Source organism: Carassius gibelio, chromosome A9 (assembly GCF_023724105.1).
Source record: "Carassius gibelio isolate Cgi1373 ecotype wild population from Czech Republic chromosome A9, carGib1.2-hapl.c, whole genome shotgun sequence".
NCBI lineage: Eukaryota > Metazoa > Chordata > Actinopteri > Cypriniformes > Cyprinidae > Carassius > Carassius gibelio.
Window position 1 is genome coordinate 25,991,401 of NC_068379.1, and position 27,789 is coordinate 26,019,189.

General features: G+C 40.6%; 1 protein-coding gene across 11 annotated transcripts in view; it reads left to right on the forward strand.

Annotated features, from left to right (window-relative positions):
• The window catches only part of LOC128020260 (interleukin-1 receptor-like 2), a 60,942-nt gene that overhangs the window by 7,065 nt on the left and 26,088 nt on the right, over positions 1 to 27,789 (forward strand). For 2 of the 11 annotated variants that reach the window (XM_052607056.1, XM_052607058.1), the window contains 3 exons: positions 5,084 to 5,312; positions 5,622 to 5,784; positions 6,232 to 6,391. The exons of 3 other annotated variants lie outside the window; for them this stretch is intronic. In XM_052607056.1, the coding sequence (XP_052463016.1) occupies positions 5,084 to 5,312; positions 5,622 to 5,784; positions 6,232 to 6,391 (552 nt within the window). Of the gene's footprint in view, positions 1 to 5,083; positions 5,313 to 5,621; positions 5,785 to 6,231; positions 6,392 to 6,909; positions 6,967 to 9,105; positions 9,230 to 9,342; positions 9,483 to 9,571; positions 9,713 to 27,789 lie in introns of all 11 variants that reach the window. 6 more of the 11 variants (XM_052607057.1, XM_052607060.1, XM_052607061.1 and 3 more) reach the window with 6 other exon arrangements.

Here is a 27,789-nt window from a genome sequence, read left to right on the forward strand (position 1 = left end):
CACAATTTTGATTAATTTAGTTTTTTGTCATCCCTGTGTATATCCATTAAGTTAAATTTGAAAATAAATTAATAAAAAAAAATATATATTTGAAAGAAACTCCCTTTATCTTTTTTTCATGATTTGGCACTGCTCTCTTCCCTGCCTTCAAAAGAAACACTTATGTGTGTCTATTATTCTCAATCTCTTGTGAATGAAATGCACAGAATGCATCCATGTCATGTGTAAATGACTAAGTTAGGCCTGACAATTTAACTGACTGACTTACTCTCGTGCATTAACAAGTAACGTGTCACCAGACAATTATTATTATGGAACATTCTGTGCATATTGTCATTTGGTGCAATCTTGCTATGTGGTCACTGTCACAAAATAAACTGATACAAAATATGCAAATCACCATGACTGTTTATTGTTTGATAGCGCCCAGCGTATTTTACTTTTGTTGTGTTTTAATAAACGTTGACTGAACATTCGATTCAAATCATCCAAGACCAACACGAGCAGAGCCTGACGGGGTAAAAACATTGATCTGAGAAAACCATACAAACATATTAAACCATACATAAAGGTTACCTACCAGCTCTTTGTTTGGTGTTTCGTGATGTGTCGTTCTTGAATGATACAAATCTTTAATGTGGCTAGGGAAGAACGAGTCGTCTCTATGATGGCGACATCACTTTTTTTTTTTTTTACAGTGGATTCTAATCTTGAAAAAAATACCTTGTTGTATGATTTATGTCTTTTGAGTTCACCCCTCAGATTAGACTATAGAACTGTTTAGGATCCAAAATGTTATTTGCTATTAATTTATGTAATTTATGTCATACTGATTTTGTTGGGGAAGTAACATGTAACATTTTAATTACTTTTTGCTAAAATGAACGTAAGGACTCGAAAAAAGATAAATTCATTTTGCTGAACGCGACTCAAAAGTCTGAGTCGGTATAATGATATATAAAACACGGTATAAAACACGAGCGTTGTTTCTGGCGACGCTGCACTTCTTTGAAACGCGAACTTCAGTAGAGTCTATAAAATGATTGGACATAAAATGAACCAATCACAAGACATCTTATAGGGGGGGCACCTGGGGTGGCCAATCGAATTTCAGGGAGGGGCGGTGCCCCCCCTAGCCACCATGTAGACCTGCCCCTGGGTTTTTCCATCGTCTTGAATTCATCTAGTGTTTATTTTAGTCGCTGAGGATTCAAACAATGGGAAAGAATGAATAAAGGTGACTTTTTAAAGATGCCGTTTCGTCCGCATCCAGAATTTCCTGTTCTCTGACAACGGCCACGAGGGTTGTCTTCCGTGTTTGGGCATTCAGCACGCTGAAGGCACGTTCGTGGGTGGTTGATGCATGCACTGCGTGTGTGACCATTACAAACGATATGATTGCGTCTCTCCTTTCTTAAAGGGAAGGGAGCAGACCCCTATGTCACTACCCGTTCCGGTTTCTCTGCCACGAGCAGAGGACCGCCGGCTAGTGCTCTGGGAGATTTGAAGGTGACAGTGAGACCTTTTCTGCTGGGCCACGCCCCACGGACCTCTTACCCCTTCCACAGTGTTTGTCCTGTGTGGCTGCTGGGTGATTTTGTTGGCCTGTCTTATGGCAGTCCCAACGGGTCATTCAGTTTGCCGCCGGGGATCAGATGTCGATTGCAGCAACCAAATTGGACCCAGAGTTGACAGCCTTGCTTGCCCGGGCAACTGTGAGCATCAGGATGGAGGTGAATGCACTGCCCAGCCCTGAGTGCTCATGGCTGTTCAATTAGTTCTCGGTGTAGAGCGCGGCTTACAACCGCTTTTTACTCTGGTTCCTTTCTTCCCGGATGTGCATGGGAAAGTGATGTTGTCGTGGATGGCCCCTTTTTATGGCCGGAAGCAGCTCATTTCGTTCCTTACTACCCTCGATGGCGGGGCAGCTAGGGGTGCGTCAACATTCCCCAGCAGGAGAGTGCAATTGCAGTACACTTGTGTCCACAAAACGCCACCACTGGGAGGAATAGTCCGCGCCTCTCACCCAAGGCCTGGAAGCTGTCGGCCGCTCTCGCTACCAAGGCTTACAGTGCTGCGGGCCAAGCTTCCTCTGCTTTACATGCCATGTGCTATCCTGCAAACTCAGCAAGCCAAGGCTTTAACAAATGCACGAGGGTAGAACCAACCCGAGGTTGATGCAGGAGCTGCACCCTTCCGGGTGACGGAAGTCACGACGCAGTCCCTTGGGCTGAGGCACTGCCCGCTACGGAGCAACCGGAGGATCACGTCGTGGCGAGATGTGCTGTATGGCCTCAGTCTCCTGTTGTTCTGTCAGTAACTGCTGGGCACAGCCACAGACAGTGTCACCACACAGGACAGCCTGGGAGATGGGAGCATCGAGAAAGTGCACTTTGTCAATGTCTCTCATACAGACCAGGCTGAACCAGAAACAGCACTACTGGACCACCAGAGTGGACATCGCGACCCCCGGAGATGTCCGGTCAGAGTCCTGCTTTCTTTCCTGCAAGAAAGGCTGGAGCGTGGGCTGTTACCCTCCACCCTGAAAGTGTATGTGGCTGCCATTGCAGCCCATCACGATGCAGTGGACGGCCGGTCCCTGGGGAGGCATGACCTGATCATTAGGTTCCTGAGGGGTGCCGGAAAGGTTACATCCTCCTAGGACACCCCTGATTCCCTCCTGGGACCTCTTTATTTTCCTGGCGGGACTTCAGAGGGCTTCCTTTGAGCCGCTGGATTCAGTCGATTCAGTCGAGTTTAAGTTCCTGTCTCTCAAGACAGCGCTCCTGGTCGCGCTCACTTCCATCAAAAGGATCGGGGACCTACAAGCATTTTCGGTAAGTGAAGAGTGCCTTGTGTTCGGGCCAGCCTACTCTCACGTTGTCCTGAGAGGCAGATCCAGCCTTGCCGTTGCTGTGTCCCGTAAGAGCGCTTCGCATTTACGTGGACTGCACCCAGAGCTTCAGAAGCTCTGAGCAGCTCCTGGTTTGCTTTGGAGGTCAGCAGAAGGGCAAGGCTGTCTCCAAGCAGAGGTTGGGGTGAGGGCCCACTCCACTCGGAGTGTGGCCTCCTCCTATGCGCTGGCGCACGGCGCCTCTCTGGCAGACATCTGTCGAGCTGCGGGCTGGGCGACACCCAACATCTTTGCAAGGTTTTACAACCTCTGTGTAGAGCCAGTTTCTTCCCGTGTGTTGGGTAACAGGTAATTGGCAGGAAGGGCTGGCTGGGTGTCACACTTGCTGTGCCATTCCCCCTAACACAGGGATGTGAGCACCTTTCTTCTCCCAGTAGAGTTCCCCGGGTTGGCATACCCTGGTTGAGCAACCTACAGCACCCTCGGCAGTCAGACTTGGCGGAACAGTCTGTTGCCAGGCCCAGTACTGGTGTTAGCACGCCCGGAGTTGCAGTCAGCCCCTTTACTGGGCTTGGTGTTCATATGGCTTGATTCCCTACGGGTAATCCCATATGTGTATTTTTCCATGGTAAGGTTTCCCTCTTGGCAAACCCGTATCTTCCCTTTGTAGACCCGCTCTGTCAGTCTCTTCTGGCAGCCGTTCCATCCCTACTCTAAGGTAGGACCTGCCTCAGAGACCCATTCCATATGAAGTACTGCCCCCTGGGTCAGTCCATATTGGTATCTCCACATGTCACCTCCATACGGGTAGGATGTGGTCCCCGTGGCGACCTTTTCCTAAGGCTCGCTTCCCCATTGTCTTGCCAAGCTGAAAGAACAAATAGGGAAGATTTGAAGCAATCTGTCTCTGAAGGTTGAAATCCCTTCCATGCACTTTATGTGGGCGGAACAGCAGTGTGGCCTTCTACAGCAGCAATGTACTTACCCTCTGGCCCATTCGGTACCAAGGTCAGTGAATTTGAGCTGGGGCTTTGGGAAGGTTACGACCTTAAGCATAGCTTTTGTGGCAAGCCACGTCTTGCCGACAATTGTAGCGCCACGGGATTGTGACAGTGTTCAGGTTGTGGCGTTTTCCATAGGACCCCATATGTCGTTCGACATAACTCGTAGTGACAGACAGATAGGGAACATCTCGGTTATGTACGTAACCCTCGTTCCCTGATGTAGGGAGCGGAGATGTTATGTCTCCATGCCACAACGTTGAACCGGTCGCTGTTGCCAGGACACGTTCTCGGCTCCTCAGCGTAAAACCTAATGAGTGGATGCACCTGTCACTCTATTTATACCCGTTGGCACGGGGAGTGGCTCAGGTATGTTAAATCCACTAGCCAATTTTCATTGCCATTTTCTCTTAAACTCAGAGATGATTGGCCTCCCAAGTGAACCCCATATGCCGTTCGACAAAACGTCTCTGTTCCCTCCATCAGAGAACGAGGGTTACGTACGTAACCGAGACGTTACCTGCCTGAAAGGTTAACGTGACTGTTCACATACTGACCTAAAAAGTGTGTCCTCAGACGCGGTTACAGAACTTTTCCAAACCACCGCTGCAGAATAAAAAATGCTTACGTGTTTTAGAAATAAGATCAGGGGATGTATTTTTTTACTTCTTCTTTCAAAGCGATTTCAGAAGCTGAAGTATTTAGAGTGCAGGTTTCCAACATTGATAATAAATCAGTATGGCATAACATATATTTCGAAAAGTATATTCAAATTTTGATCAAATAAATGCAGTCTTGATGACCATAAGTGGCTTCTTGCAAAAATATCAAATAGTAATGTATCCAAACTTATTTTTTATTTTTTTACATTACCTCTATTTTACATTTGTAACATTGCAAATGTGCTTTCTACACCAATCATATTTGTAGAAGAAAAAAATATTTCCGTTTGGTTTCCTTGACCCGAGTCAATTTTTACTATTATTTAAAAAGGCGTTTTAATAAGCTGTGTGCCTTTTCCGTATCAAACGGATTTAATAAAATAATAGCTGTCTGAAATCAAGAGTACTGTGGCCTATTCAGTTTAGAACTTGCTGCTTAAATGTTGTTGAATGCATTATTAGGTACAGTTGCTCTTACCCCAGTTTACCAAAATTAAAGTTGTGGTCTTTAATCAGGTCATTAGTCCCATACTAATAAAAATGTTACTTTTTTTTTTCTCTTCAAGAGTGTCAGATGCACATCATAAATCGGAGCTCACATACCATCAGTGCTGGTCTTGCATTTAGGATTGAGTGCAACATCATAGACAGTAAAATACAGAATGTGAGTGTGAGCTGGAGCCTTGTTTCCAATCAGAGTCTGGATAATATCAAGGGAATACACATTAATGTCAACGAGCTCTGGTTTCTACCTGCTGAACTCTCCCACAGCGGACTCTACTCTTGTCTCAGCAGGTACTGATGCAATTCTCAGAGTTTCTCATTTAGTTGTATTATACTTATCTATTCATCGTTACACTTCGAGAAAGTGTTATGCATTAAAATGCAACAATGAACCGATTGTAACAAGATCTCCTCCAATCTATTTCATCGTTACTTATTTTTATTTATGAAAATATATACAACTTGAATACCTTTAAATGCATTATACATAAAGGTTTCAAGCTAAATGTTTCCGAAAACCACCTTTGCATTATATGTTTTGTGTTCAATATTTCTTCTTTGCCCGTAATTTTTCATCCCAAATGTTGTTCTTTATGACAGAGATGGAAATGAAAAGTGGGAAAAAGCATTTGATATCTCCGTTGAGAATAAAACATGCCCCCATTTAAATAGAAAGGACAATGTAACAAGCACAGAGGAACTGACTTGTTTCCTACCTCACATCTTTGAGATAGAGCCTCAAGCTCAAGTGACCTGGAGAAACGTAAGACATGAACGTAAACAGAAATGAACCAAACAACAAAGATGCTGACAAAGCATGCAGTTCAATTGACTTTAAAGCAGTAATTTGTCCAAAAATGAAGAATTGCTGTTAAGTTTACTCATCCTCAGGCCATGCAAGATAATTTTCATGTGCAACTTTTCATTTTTGGGTGAACTATTCCTTTATTGCTTCTCATGTGATTAACATACTTTCATAAAAAAAAGGCAAGCACCAGACAAGTTTTCGTTCTTGAAAACAGCAAAACATTGCTGAAGTCAGCAATATGTCAAACATTATGGGTGTATGAGTTCCTTAAATCCATGCAAATTATAGCTTAAAGCATTTAGTATCATATTTAAACACAGTCACACCTAAATCTGTGCATGTTTGGATGTGTACACTGGCATTATTTTGTCTGCTAAAAGGTTTGTTTTTCTCTCTCTTTAGAACTGCCACCCACTCAATGTGAAAAACAGTAAGGTTCTCCCGATAAACAGATCTAAAGACATGGTTGGACTGTATACGTGCTTTGTGAACTTTACTTTTGGAGGGAAAAATTACACTGCTGCCCAGACTACAGAACTCTACAGCCCATCTACAGATTATGGTTAGTGACTATTCAAAATCTGAAAGGACCCCAGTGGCTTTGTTCCAAAACTTATTTAATTTTAGATAGTAGCTTTTATTTTCATTTAGTTTAACTTGATGTTCTAAAATATTTAAAGCGGGAATAAAAATGAACACTTTGAGCCTACAGACATGAAAAACTGATGCAAATGAAAAAACCACATCACAATATTATTAAAACTTTAACTGTACTTCGAATGAAAACAGAAAATAGAATAAATAATAAGTATCTCAGTTATAGTAAAATAACACTGCTTGGATTCGATTGAGGAAAGCATCTAATGAAATACAGACAGTATTAGCACTAAACATTAAATAAATATTGCATTTTGCAATTCTGATTAATTTTGCAATAAAGACATGGTTTTAAAAGATTAATGCTTTGTTAATATCGACATTAGACCAATAGATGGCAGTAAAGAGCTAAAGCGAAAATGTTCAGCTTGAGAGTTTGTCTGTGGTTTGATTGTTATTGTCATAAATGTGTTTCGTTTACAGTGGTGACAGAGCCTAAAATCATCTACCCAAAAGATGAAACACTGAAAGTAACACTTGGTGAGTGATGATGAGGGTGATATTTTAACTTCTGTCACCCAAGCTCTTCTGCTTCTGTGTATGTGCATTGGTGTTAGTTCTTATGCGTTCACCCAAAATGACAATTTGCTAACAGTTTACTTATCCTCAGGCCATCTAAGATGTAGATGAGTTTGTTTCTTCATCAGGTTTGCAGAAATGAAACATTCCATCACTTGCTCACCACTGGAGTGAATGGGTGCTGTCAGAATGAGAGTCTAAACATCTGATAAAAACATCACAATAATCCACACCACTCCAGCATTAAGATAAGATAAGATAAGAAGCACTTTATTCGCCAAATGCATCAGCAGATACACAGGAATTTGATATGGCCATCAGTAACACACAAACATATATGCGTATAGCTGCAAAAGCATGCCTAAAACAATCCATCAAATAATAAAATAGTCCAAAAATAGTGCAAGATCAGCTATTCATAAGGGAAATGGCTCTTGGAAAAAAACTATTAAGATGGCGTGAGGTCCTTGTCCTCACTGCTCTGTACCTTCTTCCTGAAGGAAGCAACCTAAAAATGTCACTTGCTGGATGGGACTGATCAGCAGCAATTTTAGCCGCCCTCTTCCTGACTCTGGCCTCATAAAGGTCTTTAAGAGACAGCTGCCTTTGTCCAGTCAGCCTCTCTGCTATGCGCACAATACGCTGTAGTCTGGCCTTCGCCTGGGCTGATGCGGATGCAAACCAAACAGTAATGGATGCTGAAAGAAGGCTTTCCACAGTGGCTCTATAAAATTTAGACCGAACAGAGCTAGAAACGTTTAATTTATTTAGCTGTCTCAAAAAAAACATTCCACTATGAGCTCTCTTAAGAATGGAGGAACTATTTTCCTCCCATTTCAAGTCATTTGTGATAACCGTTCCTAAAAATTTAATTGACTCCACCCTCTTCACAACGGAGCTCTTGATAGTTAGAGGAGAAAGGGAGGCGGGTGTTCTACGAAAATCTATCACCATTTCCACAGTCTTTTGCTGATTAAGCTCAAAGTTGTTCTCATCACACCACGCAACCAATTTAGACACTTCCTGCCTGTAAGCAGACTCGTCGTTTCCCTTAATAAGACCAACTAATGTAGTATCGTCTGCAAATTTAATCAGCTTGATGGAACCATTATTGGAAGTGCAATCATTGGTATACAGTGAGTAGAGAAATGGTGACAGCACGCACCCTTGAGGTGCTCCAATGTTAGTAGTCTGAGGATCAGACATGTGCTCGCCAAGCCGCACATACTGTTGTCTGTCACTAAGAAAATCCATAATCCAGCGGCAGATAGAGGGTCCCACTCCCATCAGTGACAGCTTCTCCCACAGTCGCTCTGGTAGAATGGTGTTAAAGGCTGCACTGAAATCTATGAACAACATCCTTACATAGGAGCCAGGAGAGTCAAGATGGTCCAGAGCATAATGCAGTCCTAAATTGACCGCATCATCTACCGAGCGGTTTGCCCTGTAAGCAAACTGTAATTGATCAAGATATGGAGCTGTAATAGGTTTAAGATGTGACAAAACCAACCGCTCCAAACATTTCATGACCACTGATGTAAGGGCCACCGGTCTGTAGTCGTTTAGGTCCACAGCTTTGTTTTTCTTTGGTACTGGAATAATGGTTGATGACTTAAAACAACTCGGAACACTGCATAAAACAATTGATTGATTAAAAATGTCCGTAAAAACTGGGGCTAGCTGACTAGCACAGTACTTCAGGGTGGCAGGTGAAATCCCATCAGGGCCACTCGCTTTCCTTACATTTTGTCGGCTGAATATCTGATACACATCCTTCTCCTCAATTTCAAAGTCAATATCAGAGGCGACTTGATCTTGAGGGCCAATTAAGGTGTGGATTACTTGTGAATTATTGTAATGTTTTTATCAGATGTTTGGACTCTGATTCTGATGGCACCCATTCACTCCAGAGCATGAGCAAGTGATGCAATGCTACATTTCTGTGTATGGGACACCATATATGGTCACACGTCACATCCTTTACCCTTTCCTTTTTAAAGTTCAAGAAATTAACTGGAATTTAAATTCTAATTGAGCCTAATGTACGCGAGCATGCGCAGTATGTGTTTGAAAAGTTAAAAAACATTCATGTCATCACAGGTGAAAATTACACACTTAAGTGCAAAGCTCTGATTGGGGAGAACGATAATGGAGAAACTGATATTTTCTGGCGTAATGACAAAGAGTCTCTTGAATCTGTTGATCTGAACTTCACCTCAAGCATGTAAGAATACATAAACGTTTGCTCTTTATGCATGAATATTTAATATATAAAGAGAGAGTGATTTATAAATAATGTAACTAACCACTTTGCTTCTGCATGTCTTGTTTTATCAGCGTGAAAGACGGCGATCAGATGTACATACTGTCCTTTTTATACATCACAGAAGTCACAGAAGAATATTTATACACTAATTTCACCTGTTTTGTTCAACACCCGGCAGGTTCAGATTCTGGAAAAGTCTTTCTTATTCCAGGTGGGCTGTAGTTGATCTTTTACTCTTGTATATTATTGTTTATGTCTGCTCTTGTCTAATCTGCTTTCTATGTCTTGTTGTTTCTCCAGCGAGTCAGATTGAGCGTTATTACTGGATCGCTCTTGGTCTGGTGGCTCTGCTCATATTTCTGTGTGCCGTGGTGTTTCTCTTCAGAATCGATCTGGTTCTGGCTTACAGGGCTGTTTGCCCGTCTGCAGCTGTAAACAACGGTATGTCTTTATCTCAGTTTCACTTCTTTTATCCACTGTGCTCTGAAGAGATGCTTTTAGAAAAGCTTTGGATTGACCTGGATGACCATGCTTTAGTTTTAAAGGGGTCATATGATGCTTTTTTTTAAAGATCATTATTTGGTGTAACAGAATATGTTGACATGCTTTAATGTTCAAAAAACACATTATTTTTCAAATACTGTACATTATTGTTGGTCCTCTATGCCCCGCCTTGTTTTCTGCAAAGCCCCTCCTTCTGACAAGCACAGTCTGCTCTGATTGGTCAGCTGACCTAGTGCACTGTGATTGGCTGAACACTGCAAGCACTCTGCTGAAATTTAACGCCCCTTTCCATAATCGCCAGCTTCATCTTTCAAAACAAATGTAAAGATAGTTTATAATGTCCTTAGTTTAACCCTCATTTCAAGCTGAAAGAGGAACAGAGTCTCGTGACAGACTCAGTGATGAAACTCGTATGTGTTTGCAGAACACAAGCCATGGACGGTTAATACAGATGACTCCACTGTGTGACCGTCTCTCGATCTCTCTCTCACACACACAAACACACACACAAGCAAAACTCCGGATTTGAACAGACAATAGCAAATACTTAAACTAATAACAAAACATACTTACAGTAGCTGATTCAGAAGTGCAGATTGTCCTAGTAAAATCAGAATAACCTCCTCTCCTAGGTTCATGAAACGGTCGTCCATAAAATGCGTTGCTGTTCTGTTGTAAAGTAATCTTAAAGATTCCTAAATGCATCTACTTTCAGAAGGCTAAATAAAGTGCTTCTGTTTTCTCCTAGATACACACAGCATCTCCCTGAAATGACTGCTTCAACACTGTGTTACTGAAACCACTCCGCCTTTCTTTACCTGAACTTTTGGTCGACTTTGCACAAAACTTCCCACACAGTGATGTAGAGATGTGGGGGCGTGTTTAAATGAGGTGTTTTAGGGGGGCGTGGCAGAGTCTTGACTCTGATAAAGAATATCTCTTTGGATTTGAGACTTCAGTCTTTGCAACTTTACACATCTTCTTCATTCACCAAGAGCTTGTTACACTGCATAGAGAAAGGATTGAAGTTGAAATCGCATTATATGACCTCTTTAAGTTAACTCAAAATGAAAATTCATATTTAATCATTTTAAATCACTTATGTATTATTCTTATAATTATTGTTTACTTATTTTTATAGCTTTTATTTTGCATTGTGGTATTGTTTCAATTGAATATTGCATTGTGCACAATTGAATCCTTATGCGCTGTTGTGGACGTTTTCGACCACTAGGGGAGTCTTATTTTGGCCACAACTTTCTCTGTGTTTGAGCTAATGGAATGATTTTGGTGACAAATCTATTTTGACCCATATTTTGGGAAATTTTTCAAAAATTCATCGGTACACTGTGGGCAAATTCACTACCCTTTCAGTATGTTCGTGGATGAAAACATCCACTAAATGAAACTTAAACTATTTATTTTTTTCAATTTTCTTTGCATAAATCTATGTATCAACCTCAGTCCTGATCAAAACTACCAAATGTTTAAAAAAGTTCCAAAATTTCAACTCTTTAATTACCAAGTTCATAAATGATGTCACTGATTTGGGGGGAAAAAAAACACAAAATTACTTCTTTTTAATATAAAAAGTAGTGGATATTTTTGTTTTTTTAACCTTTTATCACATTCTTGAGCATGTCAAAGATTAGTAACAAGATTGGCTTTGATTCATTGTTAGGTTTTGTGCAGCATTAGATTATAATTTTTTCTCCCTAATTTGTTGTTGGTGGTTGTTTTTGCCCCATTGACTTCCATTATAATGAAATTTTTTGATTGCAAAGCCATGATAGCATATAATCATGCATTCTTGATTGTTTGTGGTTTTCCCTTTTGGGAAGAGGTACATTTTTTTCTTTTTTACAGTTGATCACTAGGTGGGACCATTAACCCTTTAGATAGGCCTGTGCAAAAAAAGGCTTAGGTTCTGGCTTGTATATGGAGTTATATGGAGTATAATAGCAAATTATAGTGTGTGTGTGTGATAGAGAGAGAGAGAGAAAGAGAGGGTGTGAGAGAGACCTTTGTGCACTTACCTTGATGTACAGTATCTGAAAAAATCCAAATATGCACCTCAGAACTACATGGAGTAAACAATAAAAAAAGAAGTGTGTTTATGCACCTGCTGCCTTTTGATGGTGAAAAGTACAGATGGCCTAAAAGTGAAATTCTCGTCTTTTCTTGATGGTAAAGCCAGTTTAAAACCTTAAAATCCTGTAAAAAAAAATCTACTTTGCATCAAATTTATGAACATAATTTATTATGAACCAAAATGCAATACCAACTTCAAATAAGCTGGTAAGGGGGGGGGGGTTACTGCAGTCCTGGGTAATTAGAAACAAATTTTTGATACATAATTTTTTTTTGTGCAGTGTCAGATTTTAATAAATACATACAATTCTCCATACACACAAACCACACTCAGATACCCATACCATCACACCCACACAATTACATTTACATCATTTCATTCGTCCTTTTTTTCAGCAGAAACAGGAAAATAATAATAATGAAAATAATTCAATCCAAAGGTCAGACCTTAGAAAACGGTACCAGGAAAATAGTAATTTTAAGTGTTAAAAGTAGTACAAATTTGCAAGTGTTTAAATCCATGTACTTTGCTTTTGTTTAGTCTATTCGATTGTTAAGTCTGACAGCAGTTCTTCTGTGTCCAAACGCTCTATCAGTTACCACGAGAAAACAACAAAAGGTGCTAATATAAACTCGCAATGTTATAGAATACTAGCGAAAAAGTTATAATATTAACCTTTAACTCCATACCGAAGTCCCTGATAGCCGGACAATGAAAATATACATATAAAAAAAATATATAAAAATTATTTGTGTTTGGGACGCTGTGAGCACGGAAACTGTAGTGTATATTGTAAGTTTGAAAGCGTTTAACTTAAATTATAAATATGAATAAACAGTGCTCATAAACGGCTGCTGAGGTCATATTCTCAAGTGAAGCGAGTTGAGCCCTATACCCGGAAACAGCGCTTCTTACTTCATCACTTAACAACCGAATACTTTCACCACCATTAAAAGGCAGCAGGTGCATAAATACACTTTTGTGTATTTATACATAGTACTCCATGTAGTTCTGAGAGGTGAGGTGTACATTGTGATTTTCTGAAATACATCAAGGTAAGTGCACAAAAGTCTCTCTCACACACTCTCTCTCTCTCTTTCTCACACACACACACACACACATACATACACACTATAATTTGCTGTTATACTCCATATAACTCCATATACAAGCCAGAAACTAAGCTTTTTTTGCACAGGCCTATCTAAAGGGTTAATGGTCCCACCTAGTGATCAACTGTAAAAATAAAAAAATGTACCTCTTCCCAAAAGGGAAAACCACAAACAATCAAGAATGCATGATTATATGGTGTCATGGCTTTGCAATAAAAAAAGTCTATATAATGGAAGTCAATGGGGCAAAAACAGCCACCAACAACAAATTAGGGAGAACAAATTTAAATCTAATGCTGCACAAAAACTGAAAATGCATCAAAGCCAATGTTGCTACTAATCTTTGGCATGCCCAAGACTGTTATAAAAAGTTTAAAAAAAATCCAGCCACAATTACTTTTAAATTGAAAATAAGTCATTTTATGTGTTTTTTCCCTCACATCATTTATGAACTTGGCAATTAAAGAGTTAAAATCTTGGATTTAAAAAAAAAAAACATTTGGTAGTTTTGATCAGGACTGAAGTTGATTAACAGATTTATGCAAAAAAAAAAAAATTATCTGATACATTTTTACAGCAGTTTAATTGAGTGGATGTTTTCATCCCGAACATACCGAAAGGGTAGTGAATTTGAACAATCCACAAGGGTTATTTATATATATATATATATATATATATATATATATATATATATATCAACCCATTCTCACTCCCAAGGCGTCAATTCAATTCAATTCAAGTTTATTTGTATAGTGCTTTTTAGAAAACAAATCGTTACAAAGCAACTTTACAGAAAATTATGTTTCTACAATATTTAGTAGTAGCTAGTAGTTTGTGCACATTTGACAGGATTTTAGAAAAAATAAAAATAATAATAATAATACAAGACGTAGTCAGCTAGACGATGAACTATCAATATTATTAATTAAGTTATTATATGATTCAGTCACACAAAAACCGAAGCATGGTCAAGCGCCTCTAGCGTCACTTTTTTGATGCCAAATGTGCCTCTCGGCGTCGCAATATCGACACACTATGACCTTCATTGCTTTCAGTGAGAAACATTTGGCATCAGTATTTCGACGCAAGGGCATGAGATGTCATAGGTGAGATGTTTATCTCTATGAAATCACGTTTAAGAAGTCTCATTCAGCACACATTGTGATACTTGCCATTAGTTCCACAGTTTGGGTGAGTAGTCATAACGTAAATACACTCTTTTAATGCCTTTTATAAAATGTATTCTGTCTTCTTTATTAATCAGATTAGCGCCATATGTTTAATCGCTGTATTACATCGGTCATCCGCGGCTGTCTTTGAGTTTCATTGTGTTATACATACATATAAATGAACACAGTTGTTCACTAGTGTGATTAAACTCTATCGGTCATCATTTTATATTAATTTCAGGTTCAATGAAGTAAGTTGTATTTGTAGTAAAATCATGGTAATCACAACACTTACAATAGTAATAAATGAAATTTGAAGTTAAAACATAGTAAATGGGAAATTTATCATGTTTTTACCACAGTAACTGTAGTTTTACTATGGTATATTAATAGTCAATACAACAATTCAATAATCATCAAACCAGCTATGTTTTTATCACTGTAATGTTAGTGTTTTTATGTGCTTTTATATGACAGATATTACAATAATCATATATGGTACCGTGCTTTTAATACCTTTTAATGTAAATCCAAAAATAAAAAATAAAAATAAAAAATGTAAAAAATATTTTTCCATCTTGCAGTTCATTCATATTAGTTTATATCTAAATATGTTGCTCTCGGATCATTATTAACATTCTGTATATAATTCAATTTTATTTTCTCTCCCTTTTTTTATTATTTTTATTTCTAGCTGAAAAGATGTAAACTAAAGGAAGCAGTCAGCCCAGTGGTGTTTCTGGAGAGGTATTCCTTCAGAAATGGAGAAGACAGAAAGCTGCGGAGGCAGACATTTGCAGCAGTAATAGTTTGTGATAGTTTTACCTTTTATCAAACATTCCTGCAGTTATCCTATGTACAGCATTTGTTGTTTCTTAAACTGTTGCACTGTCCATATACCCACACTTGCCATCTTTGCACTTGACCACTTGATTACTTATTTAACGTCTTCCCTGTATTTGGCCTAGTGTTCGAGTAAGCATGATGACCACAAGTGTGTGTCGAACTTTTCAGGACCTGATGACTTTGGATCCCAATCCTGGTCCTGGAGAACCCCAACACTGCACGGTTTTGGTGTCTCTCTTATTTGACAAACTTAGAGTTTACACTAATGAGCCAACTCAATCTCACGGCAATTCGTAAATTTTTCACAAGGTGGCTTATTCGTACGAATTCGTATGACCACACTCGTACAAATTCATATGATTGTTGCCAAATCGTATGTATTTTACGATTTGCACAATTCGTATGAATTTGTACGAATGACCTACACCTAACCCCGCCCCTAAACCTAACTGCCACTGGGGTCGCATAAAATCGTACGAGTGAGGTCGTACAAATTTGTACGAATAAGGCACCTCGTAAAATACGTACGAATTGGTCGTGAGATAGCTAGCGTTGGATGAGCTGATGAGTTGAATCAGGTGTGTTTGAATAAGGAGACATCTCAAATGTGCAGTATTGCGCTTCTCCAGGACCAGGATTGGGAACCACTGCCTTATGGGATACACTTATGTGTTTACAGAGATTTTTAATATCTAATTAGTATTATCAGTATTTCAGATACTGTACAAGTGTGTATTAAGACTGGGAACAGTCTCGTTCACACACTGTCATGTACACACACTCTCAAGTGGCCAAGACCGCAAGTGTGGGTATCTGGACAGGGTCAAAGTCTTAAAAATGAACCCTAAACACAGTCGCACTTCACAGTCTTAATAATTCAGTTTAACACTTGTATGATATTGTACAAGCCCCAGGACTGTCTCATCTCTCTCAACAGAAGTCCACTGGTATGTGTGTATTAAAGCAATGCCGTGTTATGTGTTCCAGGACTTTATGATGATCTCTCACAGGACTGGTCATGTCAGCCTTGATTTTTTTTTTATATATATATATATATATATATATATATATATATATATATATATATATATATATATATATATATACTATTACAATTTCATTGTTTTGTAAATGTTGTGTTCTAAATTTTGGATTGATGGGTGACTAGAAACCAGGCCTTACACTGCACAGACTAAAACACATATGTGAGAGAAGTCAGGAACTTTGGAGAAAGATTCTAGAGGAAAAAGACACATTTACTGCAACAATAGATGAATTCTAGAGTCTCTGAGAACTACACATGCTAATGCAGTCTCATGAGCAAGTCCTTTGCCTTAATACTTGCAGAATGAAATTTTTATTGCAGTATTTTAATTTGTACAGATGACCTCATCAGCCAAATGAGGGGTTTTGACCAAGTGATGCTCTTGAAAGGAGTGAAAGAAGAGGATGTGGTAAATTGTCTTCAGAGAAAAAGCTTCTCAAAAGGTCTTAAAGCAGCTTGAAGAATGGTAAGTGTACAGTACTACAAGGGTCATAGTTGCTCACCCTGCTAAAATCACACAGTACTTAAGCTGAGCTCTCTGTCCATTAAACAACTTCATCTGGATTGTTTGTTTCACTTTGACCAGGTCTGGGATCTTAGGACTGAGAGATCCTCTGGCTGAGAAAACGCTACACCACATCAGTGCTGGATATCAACCGCAAACTGTTTCCAGACACGAGAGAAGAAGATCACGATGGGGAGATGAAACCAGTTTAGATGTGATGATGGGAATCATTATTTTCTGAAACAGTATCACATGTCTTATATGTATCACATGATCTGTATCACAGTTGACTGGATGGGACTGTGTGACTTTTAAAGACATTTCATCACTCATCTGTCTGAACTGATTAATATATGAGGTTAATGTATTTTTGATGATAATTATTTTCATTGAATCTTATTTGTCTTGATGCTACTTTATCAACTTTATAGTCTATGCTTCAATCAAATGAAAATGGTGAATATTGTGTTCTGAAGATTCTTGGTAAATACATCATTTTACCAGGTAGGCTCATATGTGTTTATTTTAGACTTGGAAAAACTACATATTAACTTTTGGGATTATTTTTTACTTAAGACTTAAACATTTTTGATCGGATTAATAACATCTGGGACATCAGTACACCAGAAAGTATTTTTTTATATTTTAGTAACAAATATGCAATTTGCTTCTGAAATAAACGGAGTTACGAGATTAATTATTTTGCATTACAAGATGGTGCCATGGGCTTTATTGTTACAAACACTTGAGGGATAACTGAGAATGTAGCAGGAATTATCTACGTGGATCTTGTACTGCATTAAAACCAAGAGCACGCACATTACTGATGTCCAGCACCTGAGGAGCAAGATACAGGGGTGAGGAGGACATTTTTACACTGATTTTTGCTAGTTTATATATATATATAGTAGTATTCTTAGTACGGCATGAATTTGTCCTTGTGTAATAGTGAAGTATCACAATGTGTATAAATTGTCCTTGATTACTGCTTTACAGTGCATGGGGAATATATAATGACAAGTTGTTGCAGGTTAATCCATTATATTTATTGCCGTTTACTTCAAAAATCTAAGAAATAATCTATTCATTTCATTATTAAATCATTTCTTTCTAATTTTTCTGTTTCATCAGATAGCCTCACAAAGTCCTGTCTAAAACTATATACTAGCCATGATGTAAAAATAGAAAAGGGTGGACTGTGAAAACTGTCTGATATAAATGTGACTCAGCTCAGTTTGTGGTGCATGATTAAGAGAATACATATATGAAGGATTTACTGCCCTTGTACCCCAAGGGGCCCAGTAGCACCCCCCGGAAAAGCATTTGAGTCAGTTTGGGAGTTCGGAGAGGGTTTGTGAATTATTTTTAGTCAGTTTGGGAGTTGGGAGTGTGAATCATTTGAATCAGTTCGGGAGTTCGGAGCGGGTTTGCAAATCATTTAAGTCAGCTTGGGAGTTTGGAGTGTGAATCATTTGAATCAGTTTGGGAGTTCAAAGTGGCTTCACGAATCATTTGAGTCAGTTCGGGAGTTTGGAGCGGGTTCGCGAATCATTTGAGTCAGTTCGGGAGTTCGTAGCGGGTTCACGAATCATTTGAGTTAGTTTGAGAGTTCGGAGCAGGATCGTGAATCATCTGAGTCAGTTCGGGAGTTCAGAGCGGGTTCGCGAATCAATTGGGTCAGTTTGGGAGTTCGGAGCATGAATCATTTGAGTCAGTTTGGCAGTTCGGAGCGTGAATCATTTGAGTCAGTTCGGGAGCTCGGAGCGGGATCGCAAATCATTTGAGTCAGTTCGGGAGTTCGGAGCGGGTTCGCGAATCATTTGAATCAGTTCGGGAGTTCGGAGCGGGTTCGCGAATCATTTGAGTCAGTTAGTCCAGTGTTTGGCAGTAACGGGTTATTAGTAACAAGTTACTGTAACGCAGTTACTTTTGACAGTAACTAATACTGAAACGCATTTCTTTTTAAATAAATTAACTCTGTTACCGTTACCATATGGTGCATTGTCCGTTACCGTTTGACTGAAGTGCAGCCTAACCTGTTTGGAGCAACGCATTGTAGGATTGGTGGATGCCAACCACTGTAAACAAAAAGACGCACTGTGGGCGTGTTTCCGTTCATTCAAGTATGTTGATTGTTGATAGTTTCATACTTAAGTTGTGAAAGGAACATTTTTAAGGGCTCAACACAACAGCTTTTATGATGCAGAAGCCACTTAAGTTTTGGATTCTGAATATATTATTCAGGTGTTTTGTTATTCATTTCAGAAATCATTGTGATATATAATATTCAGTTTTTCCTGGTATGACTTAATCAAAATAGTGTTTAAAAATTACTTTCCGTTTTACTTTGTGTTTGCATAGACCATAACGCATAAAAGCGCATTAATGGGAACATTAAAGAAAGTTATTTAAAAAAGTAACTAAAAAATTAATTTTAACAGTAATGCATTACTTTTTGGTGTAATCAACAAAGTAATTGAGTTACTTTTGGAATTAAGTAACTAGTAACTGTAACTAGCACAACACTGCAGAAACCACATCTTTATGGTTTCTCTGTGGGATTTCCCCAGAGTCTTGTGGGTGAATATTCCCGTCTATTGTTATGTTGGTGAGTAATATATTTTTCCTTCAGTTGAGGTGTAACCCTTGTCCCTTCCTCTCAAAGTGAAAGCAGAACGAATGATGGTTTTCTTGTGGTGCGAACACTCTTTCTGTCTGCTGTATGGGAGGAAGATTTCTACGTAAACTTCACCTGTATGGCGTCCAGCAGCCGAGGACAACTGTTCAGCCAGATCTCACTCGTCCCTGCAAGTAAATATTACTTCCTGACACTTATAACTGTACATCAGATATCATTTTGTGGTACAGCACTTTCACTTTTACTGACAGATAACTAGTTGTTGGAAACTTGACCACTGGTGAGTGTTTCTGATGTAGACAGAGCTGCCGAGATTTTCCTGCAAGCAAAGATAGAAAAAGCACAGACCATCAACAAATCTGCACCTTCTTTATTTTATTTTATTTTTTATTTTTATTTTTAAAAATTGTATTTAACCTTTATTTAGAATCAGAATTAGAATCAGAATGAGCTTTATTGCCAGGTATGTTTACACATACGAGGAATTTGTTTTCGTGACAGAAGCTCCGCAGTACAACAGAATGACAGCGACAGAACATAAAACACATAATAAAAGAATAAAAAATACAAATAAGTAGATAGTGAATGATAGGGGTGTCCATGGTTAACCGGTTAACCGAATAACCGTTAAAAATTGCGTAACCGAGTGAAACATTTTGCTCGGTTAAGTGACGTCAATGGCGTGCATTGAATTTAGTTGTAATTCATTTTTGCACCACCAGAGACCGCCAGAGCGCTCCCAGACATTTGTAATGTCCACAAGAAGAAGTCATTTTTCTAATATGAAGCGGGCAAAAAAAAGTACAGCATTGGAGCACTTTAAAATTGAGAGTGACGGGGCAAAATGCAAGTATTGCAATACAGTGCTTAGATATACTTCAAGTACAACCTCGTTGTTGTAATCTCAACAGCCAATACCCGGGCATCATTAGGCCGGTTAGGACACACTGGATGCGTGGCGAAAGCATCTCAGATGCGTGGCGTGTCTGTTTTTAATTCGGCTCCCATGTTAACAGGTTAGAGCTTGCCGACTGCCTGCGTGAGACGCGCGGCTCGACGCCTGGCTCAGGCGCGGCTCGACGCATGCATGCTAGAAATAGAACCGACGCCTTGTTGGAAGCGTTTCCAGGCAAAATATAATAGGAAAATATGTTTATATGTCATTTTGTACACAAATACATATTAATTCATGACATTTTGATATTTGAAAGTCTATAGGTTGACATAAATTCAGATATAAATGTAATTAAAATAAATAAATAAATAATTATCGATTTTCAAATACTGTACGTGTCAAACATAGTCATAGCCTTAGCGTGGCGGCCACGGAGCCTGCTTGTTACCTTTTGCCTTATACATTTCAGGCTTATTCTCAAATTCAGATTGTGTTAATGGGCGGCATTATTAGGCAGTTTTAATAGGACAATTTGACCGGAGAGATTAAATTTTGTCAGACATTTTTTTTTTTTTTTTCGGCCAATGTCCGGAAATTACTATAGTTATGGTTACTATGGCACACTATGGTTAACCGAGTATTAACCGCTAAGGGTTAATGAAAAACTTGAAAACGTGCAGCCCTAGTGAATGACAATATACAAATTGACAATTGTAGGCAGGTATATTACAAAATTGCAGTTATGTATGTACATGTATATTATGTGCAAAATTTAATTGTATACTAAGTATGTGTGTTAGATAAATAAGTGTATGTGTATATAAATATAAAGTGTAGTGTGTTCGCAGTTATTATCAGCTGTTCATAAGATGGGTTGCCTGAGGGAAGAAACTGGTTCTGTGTCTGGTTGTTCTGGTGCTCAGTGCTCTGTAGCGTCGACCAGACGGCAACAGTTCAAAGAGGAAGTGTGCTGGATGTGAGGGGTCCAGAGTGATTTTAACAGCCCTTGTTCTCACTCTGGAAAAGTACAGTTCTTGAATAGAAGGGAAGGTTGTACCGATGATTCGCTCAGCAGTCCGGACTACCCTCTGTAGTCTTCTGAGGTCAGATTTAGAAGCTGAGCTGAACCAGACAGTTACTGAAGTACAGAGGATGGATTCGATGATGGTGGAGTACAGGCCCGTCGTCAAGGGGGGGCATCGGGGGGCAGTGCCCCCCCAAATGACTTTATGTGCCCCCCTAAATGTAATGCACAGAACAATTAACCAAACTTGCATTACTGTGCATTCACACCGCCGGCGTCGAGAGCGTCAAAGTGGCCGGAAGTCATTCATTTTCAATGTAAACCAGATTCGAGCAGCGGCGCGGCGCGACTTGGCCTTTGAGAGCGTCGAGCAGAGTTTAAATCAAGGCAACTTATGGTAATGAGCTATGACGCGATTGGGGAGCAACCAATCGGAACGTAGAAGTCAACCGCTTGAGAGGATTCCAGAGGACGCAGCTCCGGTCACATTAGTTCCCAAGCAAAATAGAGGACAGGTTGATTATTGCTGTTTCGCGTTTGCAGTAATCTATGATGTGCCCCTGTTTGCGTACAGGGACATAAAAAAATAATTAAAAGTGATAAGTGGACCAAGGTGTCTGAGATCGTTCATTTTAAGTAAAGGATCTTAATATTTCATCCACAACAACATTTAATGAGATCAACTTATAACGTTAACCTCCTTGTGCTTAGTCTGCATAAGATCAACAAGTCTGATAGCTTTGCGGACACTTTTAATACAAAATATGTATTCGGACTACGTCAGAGCATCTGAGCGCTCATGAATCTTTCTGCAGCGTTGTGAGCAGAGCGGCAAAAGTGATTTTTGACGCTCCCGACGCAGCCAGTGTGTATGCGCAATTACACGTTCGATAATGAATGTTATTGATTTAGATCATTACACTAATAACGGTGTTTCATCAGAACTTGGCTCACAGGAACAGTAATCACTACAACGGTAACACTAGAAATGCATAACACATTACCTTCAGAAATGATTCAGACGATTCATTATTCAACGCATTATTACACAGAACATAATTTTAAATATAATTATATTCATAAATGACTGTTAAAACATCCCTAAACAGAACCCAAACCTTGTAAAGACCTACCTCATTAATTATTCAAATACAACAGCCAATGGCAAGTCTCCAGCAGCAGACATTTCAATATGTTATTTTTGTGTTAGTAGTTCTATTAATTCAAATTACAATATGCAGTTTGTGTGTAAGTATGTATATATAAAATATGCAATTCATTTAGTTAAACATACAGTATTGTATTGTTTATACGCAATTCCTTTGCGCAGCTGGGCTGCGCGTTGCATGCGATCTCAGAATACATTTTTGGCGGTTTTGGAAATGTTAAGAGACAATAAACAGAGACGTTGAGATCAAACGGTGAAGTATTTTATTTGAATAATTGAACAAAACAAGACTATTGTGGTCTATTTTAGTTATAGCCTAATATGGGTTTATGTTATGGTCTGTCTCAGATCATTAAAAAAGTGTGCCCCCCCTATGAAAATTAAATGCCCCCCCATTTGGTTTGTTCTGGCGACGGCCCTGGTGGAGTAGAACTGTTTCAGCAGCTCCTGTGGCAGGTTAAACTTCCCCAGCTGGAGAAGGAAGTACAACCTCTGCTGGGCCTTTTTCACAATGGAGTCAATGTGAATGTCCCACTTCAGGTCCTGAGAGATAGTGGTGCCCAGGAATCTGAATGACTCCACTGCAGTCACAGTGCTGTTCATGATGGTGAGTGGGGGGAGTGCAGGGGGGTTTCTCCTGAAGTCCACGATCATCCCTGTTCATCACTGTTTTGAGTGTGTTAAGCTCCAGGTTGTTGAGAGTGGACCAGACAGCCAGCTCTTTTACCTCCTGTCTGTAAGCAGACTCGTCACCGTCCTGAATGAGGCCGATGAGTGTGGTGTCATCTGCAAACTTCAGGAGCTTGACAGAGGGGTCCTTAGATGTACAATCATTAGTGTACAGGGAGAAGAGCAGTGGGGAGAGAACACAGCCCTGGGGAGCTCCGGTGCTGATTGTACGGGTGCTGGATGTGTATTTTCCCAGCCTCACTAGCTGCTGCCTGTCTGTCAGGAAGCTGTTGATCCACTGACAGATGGAGGTGGGCACGGAGAGCTCATTTAGTTTGGGCAGGAGGAGGTTTGAGATGATCGTGTTGAAGGCCAAGCTGAAGTCCACAAACAGGATCCTCACATAAGTCCCCGGTCTGTCTAGGTGTTGCAGAACATAATGCAGTCCAATGTTTACTGCATCGTCCAAAGACCTGTTTGCTCTGTAGGCAAACTGAAGAGGATCCAGCAAGGGCCCAGTGATGTCCTTCATGTGGGCCAGCACCAGTTTCTCAAATGACTTCATGACTACAGACGTTAGAGCCACAGGCCTGTAGTCATTTAGTCCTGTAATTTTGGGTTTCTTAGGGATGGGGATGATGGTGGAACGTTTGAGGCATGAAGGGACTTCGCACAGCTCCAGCGATCTGTTGAAGATCTGTGTGAAGATGGGGGCCAGCTGGTCAGCACAGGATTTCAGACAGGCTGGTGTAACACAATCTGGGCCTGGTGCTTTTTTCCTTTTCTGCTTCCGGAAGACCTGGCACACCGCATCCTCGCTGATCTGAATTGCAGGTGCCCCACCTGAGAGGGGGGATGCAGGAGGTGTGAATGGTGAGAGTGCTTGATTGGAGAGGTGTTCAGGATGGGTTGCAGGAGCTGTTAATGGTGTGAACGGTTGTTTGGAGAGGCATTCAGGGCTGGTTGCAAGAGTTGTGAATGGTGTGAATGGTTGTGTGGGGAGGCGTTCAGGGCAGGTGATGGGTGTTCTTTCAAACCTGCAGTAAAACTCGTTCAGATCGTCTGCCAGTCGTTGATTCTCTACGGTGCTGGGGGGTGGTGTCTTGTAGTTGGTAATCTGTTTCAGACTTTTCCACACTGATGCGGAGTCGTTGGAAGTGAACTGAGTCCTTATTTTTTCAGAATAATTCCTCTTTGCCACTTTGATCTCTTTTTCCAGTGTGTATTTAGCCTGTTTATACAAGACATTGTCCCCCTTCATGTAAGCATCTTCTTTGGCCTGACGGAGTTGTCTGAGTTTTGCAGTGAACCACAGTTTGTCATTGTTGTAAATTAGTCGAGTCTTTGTAGGAATACACATATCCTCACAGAAACTGATATATGATGTTACGGTCTCTGTGAGTTCATCCAGATCGGTGGCAGCAGCTTCAAAAACACTCCAATCAGTGAGGTCAAAACAAGATTGTAAATCCTGCTCTGCTTCATTAGTCCATCTTTTTACAGTCCTTGATACAGGTTTAGCTGATTTTAGTTTCTGCCTGTAGGACGGTAAAAGATGAACCAGAAGGTGATCAGAACGTCCCAAAGCTGCTCGTGGAACAGAGTGATATGCATCCTTTATTGTGGTGTAACAGTGATCCAATATATTACTGTCTCTTGTGGGACATGTTGGCTTTATTAAAGTCCCCGAGAATTATTTAAACAGAGTCCGGGTGTTGTTGTTCTGTGTCTGTGATCTGATCAGCGAGTTTCTGTAAAGCTGAGCTCACGTGCGCTTGAGGAGGGATGTAAACACTCACCAGAATGAACGAGTGAAACTCCTGCGGCGAATAGAACGGCTTGCAGTTAATGAAGAGTGTTTCGAGCTTTGAGCAGCACGTCTACTTTAACACAGTTACATCTGTACACCACCGTTCATTGATGTAAAAGCATGTCCCGCCACCACGCGATTTCCCCATTGATTCTGCGTCGCGATCCCCTCTAAACAGCTGAAAGTCCGACAGATGGAGCGCGCTGTCCGGTATGGTGTCATTCAGCCAGGTTTCCGTGAAACACAGAGCAGCAGAGTGTGTGAAATCCTTATTTGTCCGAGAAAGCAGGAGTTCGTCCGTTTTGTTGGGTAGAGAGCGGAGATTTGCCAGATGGATGCTAGGCAACGGTGTTCGAAATCCGCGCTTCCTGAGTCTGACGAGCGCTCCCGCTCGCTTTCCCCGTCTGCGCGTCCTGAAGCGTTTGATCAGCGCCGCTGCTCCTCCGATAACAACGTTCACTAAAACGTCTGAAAAATTGAAATCCGGAAAAACATCTTGTGGTGCATTCTGCCGAATGTTCAGCAGTTCATCCCTGGTGAAACTGATGGCAGGAATATAACTAAAGACAGGACAAACTAACAAAAACACAAAAACATATGCAGAGCACGTCACGGAGGCAGCCATCCTGTATCGGCGCCAGAGTTTTTATGGCAATTCTGTCAGAATTGCCATTGACAGAATTGAAGAACTGTTAACTAGCCAGTACATCTACGACTTCAATGAGCAAGCTTCTGCAGAACAGGAAGAAATGTCAAGGGAAGAAAATAAGTTTGTGGAGATAATGGAAAGCTCTGCTCAGCTTCAAAACAGACACTACACGTTTCAAATGCCTTTCAAAGGGAAAGATGTTTCGATTCCAAACAACCTTGGTGTTGCCATGCAACGTGTTCGTGGTTTAAAAAGGAGACTTCAGAAAGACGCAGGCTTTCATGAAGAGTACAACAACTTTCTTGCTGATGTCATTAGCAATGGCTATGCCGAAGAAGTGCCGACGCATCAATCAATCAATCAATCAACTTTATTTATATAGCACTTTAAACAAAATACATTGCATCAGAGCAACTGAACAATATTCATTTGGAAAACAGTGTCTCAATAATGCAAAATGATAATTAAAGGCAGTTCATCATTGAATTCAGTTATGTCATCTCTGTTCAGTTTAAATAGCGTCTGTGCATTTATTCGCAATCAAGCAAGCCAGAGGCGACAGCGGCAAGGAACTGAAACTCCATCGGTGACAGAATGGAGAAAAAAAACCTTGGGAGAAACCAGGCTCAGTTGGGGGGCCAGTTCTCCTCTGACCAGAATAAACCATCAGTTGGAAACGCCAATAGGGAAGGTGTGGTATATCCCACACCATGGCGTATACCATCCACGGAAAGGAAAGCTACGAGTGGTGTTTGACTGTGGAGCAGAGTACAAAGGGATCTCGCTCAATAGTCAGCTCTTGTAAGGACCGAACCTCACCAGCTCATTGATTGAGTTCTTATGAGGTTTAGACAGGAACAGGTGGCCATAATAATGGACATAAAGGCTATGTTCCACCAGGTTAAGGTGACAGAGAAACACCAGGACTACTTAAGATTCTTATGGTGGATTCAAGGTAACGTGGAGCAAGGTCTTGTAGAGCATCGCATGACTGTCCATTTATTTGCAGCTTATTCATCACCTAGTGTTGCCTGCCTTAGAAAAACTGCTGAAGACAATCAGGCCAACTTTCCAACAGAAGTGATTGAAACGGTCAACCGAAACTTCTATGTGGATGACTTACTGAAGAGTCTACCCTCTGAAGAAGATGCAGTCACCATGGTTAAAAGCCTTATAACCATTTGCGGCAGAGGAGGGTTTACCCTCACTCAATGGATTAGTAATAGTTAAAAAGTACTGCAAAGCCTCCCAGAGGATCTCAAGTCCAAGAACTTGTATGAGCTTGATCTGGACAGGGTTAAGCTGCCATTGGACAGAGCTTTGGGTTTGCAGTGGTGTATCAAACTGAAAGTCAAGGAGAAGCTGGCAACCAAATGTGGCTGTAATGATAAAAACTCCATAATTGTCGGGAAGAAGGAGGCGGGAACCGGCGCACAATCAAACATCATTTTAATGACAAAAATCAACACAAAACAGCGCACCAGCCCCTCACGGACGACTGGTGCGCACAAAATAAAAAGAAAACATAAAATATGGCCCAGGCCTGGTCCTCTCTCGTCCTTCACGGTCGTCGCTCCAGTTTTATATCCTTCCATCTCCTACGTGGGAATCGAGACCGGCAGTGGGGCGCAGGTGCAGCGCATCTCCAATCACTACACTTGGCCTCACTCCTCGTGTCCACATCTCTCGGCCCTGCCCCACTCGTCACAGTGGCATGCTATCCATCATCAGTTCTGTCTACGATCCATTGGGGTTCCTCGAACCTATAGTACTCCCTGCCAAGCTGTTGTTGCGGCTATGCAGGTCGAAGTGTGATTGGGATGATCCAATTCCTCCATCTTTTCAGCAGAAGTGGAACAAATGGCTGATAGATCTTGAAAAGGGGGCATATTTCAAAGTTCACAGATGTGTGAAGCCTGCAGGATTTGGGAGGAGTATCAGTGCCCTATTGCATCACTTCACCGATGCGAGTGAGAACGGCTATGGTACAGCTACTTACCTGAGGTCGCAGTACATGGATGAGAGGATTCATGTTACTTTCTTATTTGGCAAAGCCCGAGTGGCCCCCCTAAAGACTGTCAGCATTCCCCGTTTAGAGCTAACTGATGCCATTGTTGCAGTACGAGTAGACAAGATGCTTCAATTTGAACTCCAGTTTCCACTAAAGAAGACATGCTTTTGGACTGATAGCACATGAAGACCGAAGATTTCAAACTTTTGTTACAAATAGGGTAACCACCATCAGGGACAACTCGGAAATTGAGCAGTGGAGATACGTTCCCACATCCCTGAACCCTGCTGACGATGCTTCACGTGGATTGAAGGCAGAAAATCTTGTAAAGCAAAGATGGATAGAAGGCCAGGAATTCCTATGGGAACCTGAAGAAAATTG